General features: G+C 40.2%; 1 protein-coding gene across 4 annotated transcripts in view; it reads left to right on the plus strand.

Moving 5' to 3' along the window:
• focad (focadhesin) overlaps positions 1 to 20,150 on the plus strand; it is a 169,904-nt gene that overhangs the window by 44,443 nt on the left and 105,311 nt on the right. For 3 of the 4 annotated variants that reach the window (XM_047049347.1, XM_047049350.1, XM_047049348.1), the window contains exons 8-19: positions 2,775 to 2,984; positions 12,059 to 12,146; positions 12,258 to 12,451; positions 13,245 to 13,505; positions 16,179 to 16,283; positions 17,169 to 17,270; positions 17,464 to 17,594; positions 17,837 to 17,963; positions 18,464 to 18,598; positions 18,812 to 18,862; positions 19,264 to 19,347; positions 19,508 to 19,649. In XM_047049347.1, coding sequence (XP_046905303.1) covers positions 2,775 to 2,984; positions 12,059 to 12,146; positions 12,258 to 12,451; positions 13,245 to 13,505; positions 16,179 to 16,283; positions 17,169 to 17,270; positions 17,464 to 17,594; positions 17,837 to 17,963; positions 18,464 to 18,598; positions 18,812 to 18,862; positions 19,264 to 19,347; positions 19,508 to 19,649 — 1,630 coding nt within the window. The remainder of the gene's footprint in view (positions 1 to 2,774; positions 2,985 to 12,058; positions 12,147 to 12,257; positions 12,452 to 13,244; positions 13,506 to 16,178; positions 16,284 to 17,168; positions 17,271 to 17,463; positions 17,595 to 17,836; positions 17,964 to 18,463; positions 18,599 to 18,811; positions 18,863 to 19,263; positions 19,348 to 19,507; positions 19,650 to 20,150) is intronic. The other variant, XM_047049349.1, reaches the window with a different exon arrangement.

Consider the following 20,150-nt stretch of genomic DNA (forward strand, 5'->3'; position numbering starts at 1 on the left):
AATTATGAAGTTTAGTCTTTTAAGTGTTGTGGCCACCATGACCAAGGACAAGGAGTTGTGTTGAAAATATTTATGTTTATGCTAATTATGATAAATAAACATTAACGTTGCAGCTTATGGAATTAATCTTAATTTACCTCAATGTGTTTCCTGAGGTTGGATGGGGAGTTTTTGAATGCTGATATTTCAGTAGCTTTGGGTAAGCATTAGGGGCACTTCATCGGTACGAAGAATCTTTCACTCCAACAGAAGAAAACCTTTCTCGCAAATATGGCCACAGGTATTGGTCTTCGTCACCACCGTCGTTTGTTGCGGGAGTAGCAGGTTCTTCTATTTCTGCTTCCATAATGAAATCAGTCATCGTAGAGTGGAATTCTACTCATGTAGTCGTTCGCTAGCATAGCATCCTGGGCATTACTGGGAATCAACAAACCGCGTCTGTGAGAGCACTTGTTTGCAATTGCGCACTAACGTGATTAACCAATGATTCAACTTGCAAGCTAGGACCAATGATTCGCCAAACCTGCTTGCTTGCAGTCTGTGTTCCACCACAGTCCCCGACAGTGGTCTCATGATTCTTTTTTTTTCTAAACATAGATTTGATTTTGTAGCGATTAACGAAGGTTTCAGGGAAAAGGGTATCGGAGTCAAAGTATCAGTTTTCTTTACAAAATGTTGTGAAGTAAAAGTGAAAGTCAACAGAAATATAAATGGTAAAATACAGATATAAAAAAAAAACGACTTAAGCTGTAATAGGGACTTAAAAATCAAGTACACCAATTAAAACTTGTCTTTCCAAATATTTGTATGTTTAATATATACAGTGCCCTCCAAAAGTATTGGAACAGTGAGGCCAATTCCTTTATTTTTGCTGTAGACTGAAAACATTTGGGCTTGACATCAAACGATGAATGTGAAACCAGAGATCAACGTTTCAGCTTTTATTTCCAGGTATTTACATCAGGATCTGATGCACAAATTAGAAAATATCACCTTTTTGTTCGAACCCACCCATTTGTCACGTGAGCAAAAGTATTGGAACATACGACTGACAGGTGTGTTTTGTTGCCCAGGTGTGTCCTATTACATACATTATTCAATCAATAAATACCACTGAATGTCTACACTCAGGTTCAGATTGGGTAAGATAGGTTTTGTCTATGCAGACTGTATTCAGAGGTGAAAACAACATGAAAACCGGAGCGCTGTCTTTGGGTGAAAAACAAGCAATTGTGAGTCTTAGAGAAGATGGAAAATCAATCAGAGCCATTGCAGAAACATTGGCCATAGCCAGTACAACCATTTGGAATGTCCTGAAGAAGAAGAAAACTACTGGTGTACTAAGTAACAGACGTCGAACAGGTAGACCAAGGAAAACATCAGCAGTTGATGACAGAAACATTGTGAGAGCTGTAAAGAAAGACCCTAAAACAACTGTTAGTGAGATCAGCAACAACCTCCAGATGGCAGGAGTGAAGGTATCACTATCTACTGTTCGCAGAAGACTTCATGAACAAAAGTACAAGGGCTACACCAGAAGATGCAAACCACTCATTAGCAAGAAGAATAGGAAGGCCAGGCTGGAATTTGCCAAAAAGTACAGAGATGAACCTCAAAAATTCTGGGACAAAGTTTTATGGACTGATGAGACAAAGATTAACTTTTACCAAAGTGATGGAAAGGCTAAAGTTTGGAGAAAGAAAGGAACTGCTCATGATCCCAAACACACAAGCTCATCTGTGAAACACGGTGGAGGTAATGTCATGGCTTGGGCTTGCATGGCTTCTTCTAGGACGGGCTCATTAATCTTCATTGAGGATGTAACACATGATGGCAGCAGCAAAATGAACTCGGAAGTCTACAGAAACATTTTGTCTGCCAATTTAAGGAAAGATGCAACCAAACTGATTGGCAGAGCCTTCATCATGCAGCAAGATAACGACCCAAAACACACTGCCAAAACAACAAAGGAGTTCATCAGGGGCAAGAAATGGAAGGTATTAGACTGGCCAAGTCAATCTCCAGACTTAAACCCTATAGAGCATGCATTTTACCTGCTTAAGAGGAGACTGAAGGGAGGAACCCCACAAAACAAACAACAACTGAAAGAGGCTGCAGTGAAAGCCTGGGAAAGCATCAAAAAGGAAGAATGCAAAAGTTTGGTGACGTCAATGGGTCACAGACTTGCTGCAGTTATTGAAAGCAAAGGATTTGCAACTAAATATTAAGTCTTATTCACTTAAATATGTTTTAAGTATATCTGTTCCAATACTTTTGATCACATGACAAATGGGTGGATTCAAACAAAATGTGATATTTTCTTAGTTGTGCATCAGATCCTGATGTAAATACCTGGAAATAAAAGCTGAAACGTTGATCTCTGGTCTCACGTTCATTATTTGATGTCAAGCCCAAATGTTTTCAGTCTACAGCAAAAATAAAGGAATTCGCCTCACTGTTCCAATACTTTTGGAGGGCACTGTATGTTTAAACAATAGGTTTGGAGGTGATGTAGTTCAGATGGGGTACAAACTACCCCATCTGGGGAAGCCACAAGGACACTTCGCAATTTCCTCAGAAATTGTACCCTTCTAGTTCTTGAATGCAATTTGAAATTGACTATATACTCTAATTGTGTTTATTTAGGGTATATTCCTGAAACCATTAAGTTGTCCACCCTCTTGAGCTATCCTTTCTAAATTACAGTGAACGTGGTATTAAACTCACTTGGTTTTGCTTGTGATATGGAGAATGAAATCTGTTTGTTTTAACAGGTGGATACTGTCGAGGCAGTCTTGGAGATACAGAGTTTTGTGGAGGCTTTGCTCCCGACCTTGGGTAGAGCCTCCAGGGACTGTTGGAGATCCATGAGGGCTTGTTTGATTCTGCAGCTGCTCTCTGCCTGCAGGCTAAGCCTGAAGCTCATAGGGGAATGTCATCCCTTGCTCCGATTATTACAGCGGCTCCTACCAATTTACTCAGTGGTAAGAACCTCAACAGTGGTTTTATCTAAACATGGCTTAAATGATCTGCAACATATAAACAAAACATATAAACATATAAATAAAAAACATTAAAGTGGCAAGCAGCATTGAGCGGGGTCAAAATTAGTTTTGGACGCCAGGATTTAGATATGAGATTTAGATTAAGATTACCAACTATGTTAGTAATCCATGTATCTGTCATTCTTCAATTAATCGATGAATGAGATAAAAACCAAAATATTATTTCCATAAAAATGTGAAAAATGTAATCCCAAATTGACAATACTAGTGCACAGTGCCTGTGGTGCAGTCAGTGATTAAGATGTCAGTGAAACACACGTACAGTTTACGTAAACTATATAGATAGTGCACAGTGCCCACGATGATGTTGGTGACACTCTCAGATTTCTAGCATCATAGATAGATAGTGCAGTGCCCGTGATGCATCTGGTGAGGACAGTTCTTCTCAGTGGTTTTAGTACATACATTTCTCAGATCACAGTTGAAGTTTTCTGTCGTCTCTGAAGTACTTGTCCAACCGCCACATCATCTATTCTAGTCACTTATGCACATCATAAAAGCAATTTCTCATTATTCTAAACAAATTGCCAATGCTCTGGTACATTATGCAAATTATTAAGTAGCCTTCATTTGTCTTCTGTTTCCTACGTTATAAATTGCTAATGTTATGTTTATGAAAATGTATTATATTATATGTATTATATCAATACAAACATCTAGACATTAATTTCATAATCATTACATTCACAATGGTTGAGCCAGTTGTCATAATTGTTGGCCTAATTCACCATACAGTGCTTTTGTGTACAGTTCTGCCTAAGGGGTGTTTGCTATGTTTACATTCGTGCTGTCAAACGATTACAATATTTAATCGCATTAATGTCATAGTTAACTCGCAATTAATCGCAATTCTGAATGTCCCTTAATTTTTTTTCCCTCATTTTAATGCTCTTATCAACATGGAAAAGTGGATCGGCTTGCTTAGTGCAACATTGCAATCGCCTGGCTTTGACGAATGGGCGGAGAATTCGCATCAGCTGTGTGCTTGGCCATCAAGTGATGTTTCAGACTGGACGTGCTGCGATGATAGCTCAGTTCACAACGACAAAACACACAGATCATTTTGGTCTTGTCAATGGAATCATTTGGTAACTTTTTTAAAGTAAACTTTCCATTCAGAATCTTATTGGCATCCATTTCGAAGTCTCGCTCTCGCCAAATTTACGCCGTTCAAATGGGTTTGCATTAACGCCGGTAATAACGCGTCTAACTGACAGCACTAGTTTACATGAACATTTATATTTTTGCTGTAAAATAGTCTGTAAAATAGTCTTGTATTTTCTGTAATGCTGTAAAATAGTCTTGTATTTTTTGTATTGCATTTGCAGAAATACGACACGGCAACTGACAGAGGAGATTTGTAAGAACATTGGGCCTCATTCTCGAACGCAGTTGAGAAGAATTTAAGAAGGAAATTCTCCTGAATTGGATTTAGGAAAACATTTGGCATTCATGAAAGTTTTCTCATTTGGGATTTGTTTTGAACTTCAGAAGACTTTCCAAACTTGAAACAGCAGTCGTAAATCGGCCAGAGTTGTCTCAGATGCGATTCCTTAAAAAACCACAAGGATCAAAGGAATCGCATTTAAGAAAACTCTCCGTGTTTGAAGTGTTAATGAAGTTATGAGAAATTGTTGGTGATTGCGTTCACATCAACTCTACAGACTATGGCAAGCCGTTTTATAATTTAGCCAATGAATTCTTGATATCCAAAATTCGAATTCTGAATATCAAGAATTGCATTTTGGATATCAAGAATTTGAATTTTGGATATCAAGAATTCAATTCTGGATATCATCAATTCGAATTTTGGATATCAACAATTCATTGGTTAAATAATAAAACGGCTTGCCATGACAGACATCCTCGGATTTAAATAATTATAATAATTAACCTTGCTTAGTGTACACTGTTAGATCCAGTGGAGAACAATTCCACTGGTCATCTTACTAGTATGATGTTGCAACGATGCACCTGTGCACCGGTTGCTTTTCGCTTGGACATAACTTGTGTTCCTGTTGCTTTCCGAATTGTGTCGATTCTGACTGCACACGTCACTGCTGTTGCGTGCCTTTATAAGGAGCTGTCGGGGCGTGTATGTATGCAAATTCAGGAGCACGAGGACGCGCTTTCAACTAAAGAAAACTCTTCCCGGGGAGCACAGCTCAGAAAACTTCTGCTGCGTAGGAACACATTTTCAAGCGTTCATGAATTTGGCGGATGTCTTTTTCTTACGTTGTTTTTCCAAAGCCCGTAAGAAACAATTCAGAAGAAACTTAAGAAGATGTTCGAGAATGAGGCCTATTGGGCCTGATTAACGGGAAACCTTGCCATCCAATAACAAGTGACTTATCACAGTATTTATAGGCCTATAGACCTATTTCACACACTAGGACTACACCACACAATGGCGTATTTATTGCTGCTGCAACATTTTGCAGATCGTGCCCTGAGGAGGGAACGCATCTTCCATGACCATACCGATTTATTTGTAGAGAGACGAGTACCCGTTGGGATGCTTTAGGCCGAATCCCAATACTCTGTCTTACCCCTACCCCTAGCCCTTAGTTTTGCGCGTTCCCTTGATATTAAGTGGTGTCCCAATACTCTTTTTGATCGAGGGGTAGGGTTAAGACGAAGGGGTATACACCCCTTAAAACCAAGTAAGCTCAGTAGCTTAATTGAAACCTAGGGGTATGTTGATACTGCGCTACCTGCAACAATGGCGAACAGATCATCCAGAGAGTCCCATAAATGTAATATTTATGGGACTCTATTTTCCAAATCTCTTTCCGTTTTTTGGCATGCCGCACTGCATACTGGGTACCCAAAGGTGCTGACTAGGGGTGTCACGATACCAAAAATTCAGTAGTCGGTGCCAATACCATTAAAATAACACGATTCTCGATGCCAATTTCGATACCATGGTAAAAAAAAAAGAGGATTGTCTAAGATTCCATGTAGGCTACTTGAACCATGAACTTCTTTAAAATATTTGAAAAATAGCAAAATGTCCTACAAAGACATACAAAACATGTGCAATAGAGCATAGCACAACATAATAAAGTGCAATTAAGCCCTTCAGCTAACAAGATGAACATGACATGAGTTTACCTTCTAAGCTATGGGCTAACGTTAAAACTACAGCTAACCTAAACTATGTACATAAGCCATTGTAACACACGTGCCCACCATCTCAAACATCATGTAACGTGTATTTTAGTATGACAGATTAAACAAACAGAAAAAGAGCATTCTTTGGATGTATTCAGAATTTCGCCGCGACTTCAACGAACATTGATTTATTTTGTATGATGCCCGATGTTAGCATCGGTGCTGCGCCTCTTCTGGAACTGAATCAGAACTTGCCTTGAATTCTTTAAACAAATCCAGATGACGATCTTTCAGGTGCTTAGCTAAATTGGAGGTATTCCCCCTTGGTCTGAAGACTGCGGTAGCATTTTTTGCATAATGGCTTCTGCGGATTAATTATAACGCCACGGTCATCTGCCTCAAACGCAAACTACTTTTTTTGCCTTTCTTGTCAACAAGTCGAAGCGGGGCGATCGCTAAAGCAGCAGTTGTTATCTTGTTTTTCTTAATGTAAACGTGGACTGGAACACTCCTGAAGGCGCAGCACCGATGCTAACATCTGGCATCGGCGCTCACGGTACTTATGGTGCTTCAAAAAAATGGGCATCGTCGGTGTTTGGTTATTTTAGCATCGGAAGGTACCGTAAGTATCGGTTCTCGTGACATCCCTAGTGCTGACGCTACAATAGGTGTGTTCAACTTCATGCAACCGGCTGACTTGAAGCAGTGAATTCTGGTTAGGCTTTGCTGCGTTGACACCAGTCATAAACTCAATCGCCTAAACTCAATTAAACTTACTCTTTCCGTTACTGGGGTGGACTAAAACCACTTCTTCACCAAATATTTAATTCAATTAAACAGTTTGGTCCGGATTTGATATAATTCGATAATTCGATATAATACAAATTAAAAACGTAATGTCACAACATTGGACTTTAATATGTAGATACTAGGGCTGTCAAGTGATTTAAAATATTTAAGCGCAATTAATCACATTATTTAATATGATTAATCGCAATTAATCGCAAAATTATTCATTCTATTTCATCTGTTAAAATCTTACCCCAATAAATATATATATTTATTTTTAAATAACATTAAAAAGGTGTACTTAATTTCAAATAGGCCTAACTGGACGATAATGTCCATAAAACAAGTTCAGATGGAACACAATTTCAATTGCGAGGATGTTTTATTCACTCAAAAACTATACTGCTGTATAATAAACATCCACCTGGAATATAAAATACATTTAAGACATATTGTCTCATAATCTACTACGATGTCCTGCTCCATAATATTCAAATCTCACTCAAATACACTTCAGATACTGAGCAACCACAGATTGACCTTAATATTGAATAATACAGTTTCTATTTTGTTGAACCCAGTCAGCTGCTCGCTTCTTTTGCGAGTGTTGTCTGCCATATATTACCGGAGTGAACGCTGCTAAGGCTAACACTGCTGCTGCTGCTAGCTGTGTGCTTTGCTTGCATGATGTGATAGTTTAGGCTGGAAGTACTTCGGTGATAACTAAACTCAGGCTGACAATCACTACACACAGCTTTAGTTTTGTCAACCAAGCCGTTTCTCAACTTTTCGAAATGGAACTTCCCATCTAAAAGCCCTTTCTCGATCATTCAGCTACCGTCGGCAGTCTAAGTCATGTGACGACAGGTGATTCCCAAGGTCAAAAAGGAACCTGCGTTAACGGCACTATTGTCTTTTCGCGCGTTAAAGTGAGATTGCGTTAACGCGTTATTAACGCGTTATTAAGACGTTAACTTTGACAGCCTTAATAGATACACACTTATATTATAACATTCCGGTTTTAAAACATTACGGACGGTATACAGTATACATTACCTTTGTGTACGTTTTCTACATTTAAAAACACGAGAAAATCTGTTTTGTCTAAAGAAAAAACGTTTACTTTTGCAACTATAACAACCGGGTCAAAACGCAGGGACACAGGGAGCTTCGCTAACATGACATTGACTGGCATGATATTTTAACATTTCAAAACAAATCTTACCAAAGATGCTATAAAAGAGCTTAAAAAGCAATTGATGAACAACAAGGCTATGTAGCATGAACAGTTCTGACTTAGAAGCTGCGTCAACTGAAACGACACCACGTGAAACATATGTAGGCAATGGCGTCACCCTGTCACTTACACTAAAGACTGTCAGTAACAAATTAACGGAAACTTGAAACACAACACCCTCCCCAAACAAGCCCAATGACTTGATTACTTCCGTGTAAACCCATACTATAGCAGTTTGCAGACAAACAGATGAGACTCAGGAGAGTGAATTACAGTTATTGGTAGTGGGAGGGTGTTGCACTTGTTCTCTTTGCCCATGTTTGGTATGGTAGTTACATTTACATTTTACATTTATGCATTTAGCAGACGCTTTTATTCCAAGCGACTTCCAAGAGAGAGTTTTACAGAAGTGCATAGGTCACTGATCATTCATCCAGATGAGAAGTTTTGAGGTCAGACACGGATGTTGGACGAGAGGGCCTGGCTCGCAATCTCCATTCTAGTTCATCCCAAAAAGGCTTGAGAAGGTTGAGGTCAGGACTTTGTGCAGGCCAGTCAAGTTTGTTCACACCAAACTCAACAAAACATTTCTGTATCTGTTGTGGGTTATCATGATTCCTTGTCACTAAACATGTGTGACAAAAATGGCAAATAAAAGATTCCACCTGGAATCCATCTTCTTCTAATAGGATAAAGGCTATAAATATATGCTATCATTAGTGGTATAGTTGTCAGTTGTCAGATGACTATTTGGTCAAAATTTGGCCATAAATAGGCCTGCTATAGTTGTCTGTTGCTTTGATAACTTAAAAGCAAATGCCAGCCAAAATATTTTCTGGTTACTGAAAATAAAAAAAATATATGTGACGCCTAGGCTACAGTACTTACTTTGAAATATGTTTAATGGTGGCCCCTCCTTTCACCCCCCTCACGTATCTGTCTCCCCTTTGCCGATTTTGTAAACAATAACACTTGTAGGTGTGTCTCGCGAATTACGAAGTGTCAATTGGTAGCGCAGGGCTCATATGCCTTGCCAATTGCGAAATGTGACGGAAAAACAATAGTCGAACGTCACATGACTAAGCCTGACAGGTCTCACCACTTCCGCTGCTGTGCTAACCCAACGCCAAACTCAGCTAGTTCACACAATCAACATTAACATTATTATTATTATGAGCACTTTGGGCGTTTTAAATTATTCAACTGTGAAGACCACGTATTTATCCAAACTTTAATTAACTCCCGCATAGGGGAGTCAGATGGCTGAGCGGTTAGGGAACCGGGCTAGTAATCTGAAAGTTGCCAAATGATGTTGTGTCCTTGGGCAAGGCACTTCACCCTACTTGCCTCAGGGGGAATGTCCCTGTACTTACTGTAAGTCGCTCTGGATAAGAGCGTCTGCTAAATGATTAAAATGTAAAATGTAAAAATGTAATTACCATGCGTGAAAATCCGAACGGTCACATTGCCTAGCCTAGTGTTTCCCAACCTTTTTTCAGTCATGGCACCCTTAGCAAAGTTTCAAAATGTTGTGGTATGTAATAACAACCTCTAATGTTCGGTTCTCATTTCCTCGCATAAAATCTAAAATAGACGGCTCTTCAGTGGGCGTGCCTTTATGAAATCTACTGCTCTGTCCAGTACATCAGAGTTCCTTCTGGAGCGTCTTTGCTACCAGCGCCTGTGTTTAATGTAATGCAAGTTAGGGAGTGTCACAGTTCATGCGAGCGCGCATGGCGGGTGAGCCTTTTTTTTTTTTTTGCCTTTATTTGAGCGCAAAATTGTTTTTGAGCTTTATGTAAAATAAATATAGCCGTTTTTCAATTGGTAAAACGTTGTTTAGTGAAAATTTAATTTTTTTCCTTATTTTTCAGCCCCTGGTTTTCGATCGTTATATAGTCTCTACTAGCTAGCTTTCGATCTCAGTGTCACTGTCGTGTGTGAGACAAAGGGGGCGGGATAAGGGAGAGATGTTCATTCGGAATAGACCAACCGGCCTTGGGGAAAGGGAGGCCGGCCAAATGTCGCTCAATCTTCTGCCGACAATTTATTTGTAGTTATATTAAAATTATTATAAGGCAAGTGGCCCGATGGCCAGTCCGCTACTTTACACGGCACCCCTGTTCTCATCAGACGGCACCCCAGGGTTCCGCGGCACCCCGGTTGGGAAACACTGGCCTAGCCTACTTTAATACAGATTAATTTGAACATGAAGCCATAACAACCGAATTGATTTTCTTTAATCTCGAAAGCAGTTTAACCTTGACCCTCTACTACTGTACTGTAGTGTAGTACAATGTGCTTTGCTATACTTTACTTATTGATATGCCCCCTTCCTTGTTGATTAAAAAATTCAGAATATATATATCAGGGCTGCCAACTTAAATAAAAACCTTGGAGTGAGATTCGGTGGGGCCAACCAAAATGTTGCTGCGTACAAAGCAACCCCCCTGAGACTAAATTGTATGTTCTCGCGTCTATGTTGCTACACTCCGTGTGTCTGCGCCTCGTCTATTACTGTTTACAACGTTAGCAAGACTACTTGGTTGGCGTTGACTCCTTAGCTTGAGAAATACATGGTGTGGCTTGAAAGCGTGCACTGGTTGAAATGCGTGTCTCATGGCCAATGCGTGAGAGTTGGCAGCCATGTATATCCACTGCATATTGCAATCCCCCCTCGATCTGGAGGTATTACTCCAATAAGCATCACTTACACTGACCGTTACAGGATGCTACTTAACTACTTAGAGTCCTACAGCAGTTTACAGTAGTACCCGCTATACAAAGAAGCAACGCTTGATGGACTAACAATGGTAACTAAGGTGGGCGTGGCTTATGCGAAAGGTCAATTGGTGAAAATTGGTATTCGTGTAGGAGTAGCGAAAAAAAGGGTTTCCATTAATACAAAATGGCGGCTGCATCAAATTGGCTGGTATCGCAAGTAAACATGTGTCACCCATAGTATATCCCAAGATATCACCGGACAAAAGAATCACTGAATTTAAAGGCCCGTTGGTATACTGTTTTTGGATGCTTTTATATAGGCCTTAGTGGTCCCCTAATACTGCCAACCGTCCCGAATTATCCGGGACATCCCGAATTATGGGTGATTTTGATTTGTCCCGTCAGGGAAAGCTCCAGTCCCCTATTCCAATCACAGCCTCACCAGACAATTATTATTATTATAGGCTCATAGGCCACTGTAGAGCGCAAAAACTCATGCAAATGTTGATATGGGACACGGTTGTTGCTTGTTGGTGACAGTGTGTGTGAACTGGCCACTGGTGAGGTGAGCGTTATTGTGTGTCAAAAGAAGAAACTTGTAATAATTGTCTTGACCATTATTATGAACAATATGGCCAAAATTACACTGAAATTAGTAGGTTTATGGCTAATGAAAGCTTACGATAACTGTTATTGTTGGTCAGCTGTTGGTGCACGCACATGTGCGTATGCGCACCTGGAAGAAATGTTTCCTTAAACTTCAATATGGCAGAACATTTATATAACTGGGTATGACGTCATAGAACACACCTTCAACCTTGGCCTGTTGGTGGTGCTAGAGTGCTTGAATGGAAGACATGAAACTTGGTGAAAATGATGTGTGCCAAATTTCATGTATTTTCACCATACGGTTCTAGGGGCTTCCATAGACACCGATTTAGACATAATGATAAGAAAAGGTAGAAACACTTAAGGTTTTCCCAATAAATAATCTGACCAATTACAGTGGGGTTTCATTTTCTACACTGCATAGACCCATAGAAATATGTGATGTAGTGTAGTCAGCTGACAAAATACAGATTCACTATACGTTTACCTTTCACACTTTGTTTCTTTTTCTTCATTTTAGGAGTTACCAGTAGAGGAGGTGATGGTGGGTTTGGCCCTTCTCCTTCTGGAGGCACCAGCATCCCAACAGACAGCACTATTAAGCCTGGGTAATTCCTTCCCCCCCACACGTACACAGACAAATGATTTACATACTCCAAATTCTACTGTCTCTTTGTGTTTCCTCAAGTCATTGTACTCCATCTTTGTGTCTCCTGAAGCCCTCACTCTGGCCCCCCCTGAGTCAGAGCGGACCCCATGGGGTACTCCCGTGCTGTTGTTGCCCCTCCTACAGGTGGTCTCCTGCTCTGCTCTCATGGAGCCCCTGACAGACACCGGCACTTACTCACAAAAGCAAATCCTGGCTCAAAGCCTCCTGCAGAGCACTCAGCAAGAGACCCTAATGCCTGCTGAGGTATTCCAACCACCACTAAGATGGCCACAGAATCTTAAATCAGTGATTCCCATACATTGATTTACCGTATTTCTTGAATAAACGCCGCCCTCAAATAAACGCTGCACCAAAAATTTACATTGTGGAATAAACGCTGCAGCGTTTAATCAAAGAAATACGGTATTTGTGGCGGCCCTGTCGCTTTTACTGTTTAACATGCAAAAAAAGTTGAATTCGCTCAGCCCCTTCTTGCCCCACTCGCAATCTCTCTCCCTAAAGTGTAGTTGTATACAACGGACCTGTCTGTGAATAGCCCCCTCTCCGTGCACACTCTGAATCAATGTGCCTTTTTCCCTCAGAAAAGCCGGCAAGAGATTCAATCCAGAGTTTACGAAAGTTTAGAATCATAATTCTCTGCACAAATGTGTCCAAAACGGATATATTCAAGTTTAATATAAAGATATTCATAGTTAAATATATTTGGCAAATATAACAATTCGAGTCCAAAAATGTTTTTATATTATGTAAAGCTCAAAAAACTATTTGACGCTCAACGTTCGCTTGCATTACTTGTTGAAGTCCCTATCTACACTCACATCTAACCGATTCTAGTACATAAGTTTGGGCTGAGCCCCTAATTTTTACTACGTCTGGCTCCACCCCTGCTTACCGCCACAAATATAATCACATTCTGTGGGAAACACTGTAGATGTAGCATGCCCCAAATAGGGCCAGACATTTCTAAATTTGCTTCCTTCCACTTTTCCTTCCCCTTTCAACCCCTATGTTTCCCATACCATTCTCCCCTTCTCAGGGTAGTATTGAGCTGACCTTACCCCTCAGCCCATGGCACAATGAGTTACAGGTGGTCACACGCGTGTTACGCAGGGTGACAGGGGATTTGATAGCTGCCAGAGAGTGGCTCCTGTCAGTCATTTCAAATCTGTCCGTCAGCAAGTGTGTCCCCAAGCCACTGACACTCATCGTTGCCCACCTCATTGTCACCGGCCATGGGGATGTCTGTCAATTGGCCCTGCAGGCTGCAGTGGTCATCGCTAACATGGACCCCTCACAGGTAGTAAAGTGCAAACTCTCAGCCAAGCAGTCAATACTGATGTTAGGATTCCGTTTTATTTACTACCACCACACAATTAAGTTGGTTAATTAAACAAATGTTTGAGAGCCTTTGTTTTAAGTAAATGTATGCAATTTCTAAATAAAAAATATTTGTGCGTCATTCATGGCTATATGTGCTGAAGAAGTATTGTAGTTATAGAAACTGAACTTTAAGACATATTGTAAATAGTAGTGTAATGTGTCTACATGATTATTGTTTTTACTAAAGTTATATACAAAATGTTGCCACACAGGGCTTTGTGTTAGTGTAGAGATTAAAACTTGTAGACACAACCCTTGACTGAAAATTTAGCCACCTGTTCTAGCTAGATACTGAGAAATGACTTTGTATTTCTCATTTATTACCATTGTTCGTTAGAGGCCTTAATTTTTGGTTTGGTTTTATACTTGCTCCCAAAGTGCCAGTTGCTCTGGTTTTTAGGTGGGGCAGAAGTAGGTTGTTGCTCCATTTGTAATTCTGCACCTTCTTGTTGGTTTGTTGCTTTGCATCTGTTGATGATACCCTAGCATTTTATGGGTGCATTAGTTTGACCCTTTGCCATTGATCCTAAGTTGTAAGTTGTTCTTTTTAACAGGAACGCTAACAACTCAACCACAGATGCCTTTGTAGCCTGTAGATGAGCGTACTGCAGTATCCTTCAATCTTAGTCTTTCCTCTGAATGTGTCTTTTATCTTTCACTGCTTCAAAGTGGTTAAGCACAATTTTAGGAAGGTATTTTTTGTCATTTTATATGGTGGCCCTGAAGTGCAAATCACACCCCCTAATATGAGTACATCCCCCAAATGAAAACACTCCCCCCCCAATACGAGTCAACTCCCCCAAATCGGATGACTTGTTCACCTCCCCCCAATACAAAAACACGCTCCCCCAAATGGAAAACGACATTACATTAACTCAAAAACACATTACATTAACTCTGAACGGAAAGGGTAGGTACTATACTTTAGCGCTGATTGGATGCAGTAGGCAAACTAACAAGAAATATGAAATTGATTGACCGAAGTACAAAATGCAATTGCCTGGCAGAGTTACGTGCACCAGAACATCTGTTTGGCTATCAAAGAATGAAGCAAATAGTAGGCTACTTAGGAAAAAGTATTTTGTGTTAAATGTAAAAATCGATAGCCAAACAACTATCCTGGTCCAAGTTACTCTGTCATTGTGGCATTTCGTTCTTCTATAGTGGACTTAGTTTTTTCTTCTGAAAAGTCCTGCTTCCTTCAACTGCGTTTTTAGCGTGCGCATAGGCTACTTATATTGTGAAACGTTAACAGCATATCTGAGATTATTTCATAGGAATGACCCTGATTAAAATAAAAAGTAGTGTCATGACTCTGAATTGTAAACATTAATGTTTCCTCTTTCCTTCCAACCAAAACGATCAAGTTCATGATAATGACAGAGTTACGTGGACTAGTTGTTTTGCTATCGATGTTTATGTTTAACACGCAATTGATGCTTTTGCATACGTAGCCTATGCTACATGCTTCTATACCCAAATAAATGTCCTGGTGCACCTAACTCTGTCAGGCTATTGCGTTTTTTACTTCTGTCGATCAATTTCTTATTTCTTGTTAGTTAGCCTACTGCATCCAATCAGCGCTAAAGTGTAGTAGGCCTACCTACCCTTTCCGTTCAGAGTTAATGTAATGTGTTTTTGAGTTAATGTAATGTCGTTTTCCATTTGGGGGAGCGTGTTTTTGTATTGGTCATCCGATTTGGGGGGAGTTGACTCGTATTGGGGGGGAGTGTTTTCTTTTGGGGGATGTACTCATATTAGGGGGCGTGATCTGCACTTCAGGGCCACCGTAATTTTACCTATGGCTTAACTGTCTTCCCAAAAATCCCTGCCTTCATCCATCCCCACTCATCTCGATGAGCCATTGAGATTTTGAGGGGGCTTGGTGATGGGCCAAGTGCCACAAAGCAGAGAGCAATAATTGTTATACTAATGAAGTAGCATTATTCTATGTAACCAAAACTGGGTCAAATACATTGATCAACTATTTCTGAGGTTGTTCCAATGTTTACATTGTACAAAAAAAAAACAATCTTGCACAGATTTAAATATTTTGGGGGATAACTAGCCATTATTTAACTTTGTGTCTTTTCAACGCCAGCACTTTTAACAGGGCACTTAGGTTTTCCTTGTCATAGTCCTCATTTCCTATAATAACTTTTAATTCTGTACACTTAAATTGCGCTGGATTAGGATGATGGTACCCCAATTAGATGATGTATTTATTTGATGGGGGTGATGGTTTGTTTAGTCCTGAAGTGTCTTGGAAACAGTAAAAAGGTACAAACTCACACTGTAGCTTAAGTAGTTCAGCCACTTCTGAGGGTCATTGTCTGGTGGTCCAAGTCTGTGTAGTTTGTGGCATTGCCAAGATGGATTGGTTTCAACAGTCTGTGCAGTTTAGGTGAGGCAGTAATGATGTGGATGAGAAACTCAGAGCGTGTCTCCTCTTGAGTCTCTTCCCACCAACCACACCTCAAAAATCACTTAAGACATGCTTCAACACGATCATCCCCCAGCCCCATGTTCTGTCTCACTAATGCTCTGTCTGCCTCTGTCTCTCTCCAACCCTTTGTCCCTTACTCTGCAGGTCACATCCCTTCTTCCTGTTCTGTTGTTTAAGCTTGGGAAGAAGTGTGACCCAGCCTTGACACACACCATTCTCTATTCCTTGCCAAGTCTTGGGACCCACAAGGTAAAGTGCTGCATATTTCTGGTCAGCCTTTACAACTTGTGACCTATTCATTGCCTACTATTGTTGTTACACAGCCATTACAGATCGTAGCTCAAGAGCTTTGGAATAGAGATGTTACAATACATACTTTGTTTTATTGGTAATGTTGAACATTACCAATAAATGTCATAATGCAACAGTGTGAAGATAAGTCTAGATGAATACGAGTATAAGTGTATCCGCTTGTTTAATATATAGTCCAATTGCTGACATGTTCTCATGCATAATACCCCCTATTAGAATTTTTGAGACAGAGATGGGGACAGAGATGGGGACAGAGAGGGGGACAAGAGAGGGGGACAAGAGAGGGGGACAAGAGAGGGGGACAAGAGGGGGGGACAAGAGGGGGGGACAGAGAGGGGGACTCAACCATGGCAAATACTGCTTTGTAGATCAACAAATTTCTTATTATTTATCAACTCTAGCTTCATATATACTCAGGTTTCAGTGTTGCTCAAACAGTAAGAAATATGATTTCCAGTTAATATTTTGTGTTTGTGAAGTTAATAAAATTTGGGGTGTTTCAGTTGAAATAGGTTGGGTGTTTGTCCCCGTAACTGAGGTTCAGGAACAACATAATTGTTTCCGTTTATTTGGGGCACTTCAGAAAATCCAAGGTTTTAGGTTGAGAGGGTAAAATTTGATTGGATTGTATTGAGCAATCTAAGTAGTAGTAAATTAAGTTAAGCCAATTCTGGGAAAGCAATCATAATATCTGACTGGAACAAGTTATCTTCTTATGTCTCAAGTGTAAACACAACCAAAACTCGATTAAAGGGTAGGGGCTACCCTCTCAAAAAAAAATCCTTGTGGCTTTCCCCTTGTTGAGGTTTCTGTGGCTGTCAGTTGGTTGTTCCTCAGGTGCTGCACACTCTCCAGATCCTTGCTAGCACATCTAAGCTTCGTGGAGTGGCTTTGCGCCTAATGACTGCTCTTTGGGAGAAGCAGGTCAGTAAGCAGTTGCGTCACCAGCTTTAAGCTTAGTCTTTGAGCTGGTGTAATTTGTATCAATGTTCTTTTCATGAAAAAAGTACTGATGGGTGTTCTTGAAAAATCCATATAAATGTCTGTTTAAGATTAGTTTAGGATCTTACACTTACACTTGTTGGAGTGTTATATTTTTTGTCTTTCTTCATTCCAGGACCGTGTGTACCCTGAGCTCCAAAGGTTAATGGGCCAGCTGGACAAAACGTCTGGGTTGGTGGGAAAGGAGGACCAATGGGAGCAGGTCTTGGCCAGAGCCACATGCATAAGAGACATCTGCAAGGAGAGGTGACTTTTTCTCTGTCCTTTTTGCTGCTCCAAACCAACATTTGGAAGACAAAAATAAAGTGACTTAATTTTTCTCTCTGGGAAATTCCAAATGTGGCTAATAAAAAAACATATTTTGTATTTCAGATGGAAGAAACTCAGTTGTTAGATCATATTTTTTGTTTATGTCCTTCATTTGTGTGAGTGACATAGCAGCAGTTACTTGAAGACAATCATTCTAGTGTTTTTGTGTGTTTTTACAGGCCTTACCAACACGGGGGTGATATGCTGGCTGCTATAACACACATTCTAACCCAGTGTACCAGGAGTGACCAGGCCCCCCCTGCAGCCCTGGCCCTGCAAGGTCTACACGAGCTCTGTCGAGCTGAGGTGTGTATGTTTCATACATGCATGCAACATACTCACAGAGACTCATGAGTGCAGGATAAATATTTCCCTCTGTACTAGTTAGTAACACTAGAAGAGCTAAGCTCCAGTCATTTGCCTGCAGTTGGGAAAAATGTTTCTTTCTTTTTTTCAAAATGGATGGTGTTCTTTGTGTTTGCTCTCAAAACAAAAATAACATTTTTGGGGGCTGGGGGGTTAAAAACTTTTTGAGCTAATTTTTGTTTTCAGATTTTGGGGGGTGACAATGTCAAAAGCCTTGCAATAAACAAAAGACACAAATCTACCTCCACACATTTTACTGCTTTGCCTTTGGCTCTGTGCAAGAAGCCCCGTTTAGCAATCATTGTGTCAGCAACAGCATCTCTGTCTGAAGACTCTGTGGCCTTTTGACCGCCTACCCGCATTATAAGTTGGGAAAACGTCTAGTTTTAAAACACAGTTTGTAACAAACTGGATGTGTTTTTTGATCAATTGCCTTGCAGGTAGTAGACATTTGTTCTATGTGGAGGATCCTTGGCCCCAAGCTGAGCTGTGACTCCAGACCCCTGGTGATTAAGACCATAGCTGACCTCCTGGCTTTGGTCCCACAGTTGACTGTAAAGTCTGAAGAGTATGAGGTACCTCTAGAAGTGTTAACATAATACTTTACCGTACTTGTATACTGTACTTACTGTGTTTTAATCTGTAATGCTAACTTGTTTAGTTTGACAAAATGGGTTGGTCACTACAACGGCACTATCATTTTGTTGCCTAATAATATGCGTTGTCAAGTACTCTTTTAACTCAAAGTTAATGATGTTAATGAAGTTAAATGTTTCGTACTTTCTCAGAAACTCAAAGAGCAGGTGACCAGTTTGCTCTGGGGCTATGCTCTGAACAAGGTTGGTGTCATATGTCATAGTGTATAACCCTTATTATTTACATATTTTTCCCACTTTCTTATTTTATTCATTATTTACATATTTTGAATGAGGCAAATATACTTTGCTGGCTTCCTGAAATTACGGAACTGGAGTAAACTGTGTGTGTATTTACTTATCCCATCAGATGTAGATTGTAGGTTTCAGTCTGTGATGTCTAGACCAGACCAATACTCTAGCCATTGGATAATGTGTATGGGACCTATGACCATCAGTCAAATTAGACCCATGTCCTCCAAATTTGTGATTGTGAGCCTATGTATTGATGAGACAGAATAAAAAGATTATGTTCGACAAGACAGTAAAGAGTGAGTGAAAAAATTGAGTTTTTTGTTGATTGTTAATCCCTGTATGTGTTACAGGACCATGAGGTGGCCAACTGTGGCTACAGAGCTCTGTCATATTTCTCTGAGACAGCATTCACAACCCTGCACCTACCTGAGAAGGTGAATCCTTCTAAATGTAGCTCTACTCCGACCAATGATTTATAGATGCTTCATATTTATATTTAATTGAAAGCTGTGTTACGATAAAATATTCTCATTCCATGCCCCTCCTGTGCTTTGATGTTTGCTGTGATTAATGTTGTGCTGTTTTTCATTTTAGGCTAGGCCATCAGCAAAGCTTCCTGAAAGTGAAAAGGGTGAACAGGACATTGATAAAGGAAGTGAGAATGAGCAAGATTTGTCCGTTCCAGGTTCATCCTATGTGAAGCTTATTGGTGTCACCTCTCCATCAGTCTTACCAGGTATTTGTTATCCCTGAAACTAGCTTTTGTGTTGCTTCCATTTTCATTTTTGCATCCAGTTAAGTTACATGTACATAAATCCAGTTATATGTTCAGCGTTTCATTTTTTTCCCCTCCGACTTCCTTACTAGGTGGAGGAAATCCAGTAATCAACGTTTGTAACTGTTACTAGTAATGCTTGGAGCAAAGCAGGATTTTATAATCTGTAATAGTTCATCAGTTTGATGGAAAATAAATCAGAATTTTTCATATCAGGATACCTGGGTCCCATCGGGTTTGGTCTTGCGCTCCATGAGTGGTCAGGTGATTCGATTACCACGAAAATGGATGCCGAGGAGGTGAAACGGAGACTGGCCTCTGGCGATTACGTTTTGGTTGCACCGGCAAAGTCTCAATTACCACAGACATGTGGACAGAGGATTATCGGAAATTAGTTATTTGACAATCACATGCCATTTTTTAAATGAGGATATGGAACTGGTATATAAAACCCTGACAACT

The sequence above is a fragment of the Hypomesus transpacificus genome, chromosome 25 (assembly GCF_021917145.1).
Source record: "Hypomesus transpacificus isolate Combined female chromosome 25, fHypTra1, whole genome shotgun sequence".
In the NCBI taxonomy this organism is placed as follows: Eukaryota; Metazoa; Chordata; class Actinopteri; order Osmeriformes; family Osmeridae; genus Hypomesus; species Hypomesus transpacificus.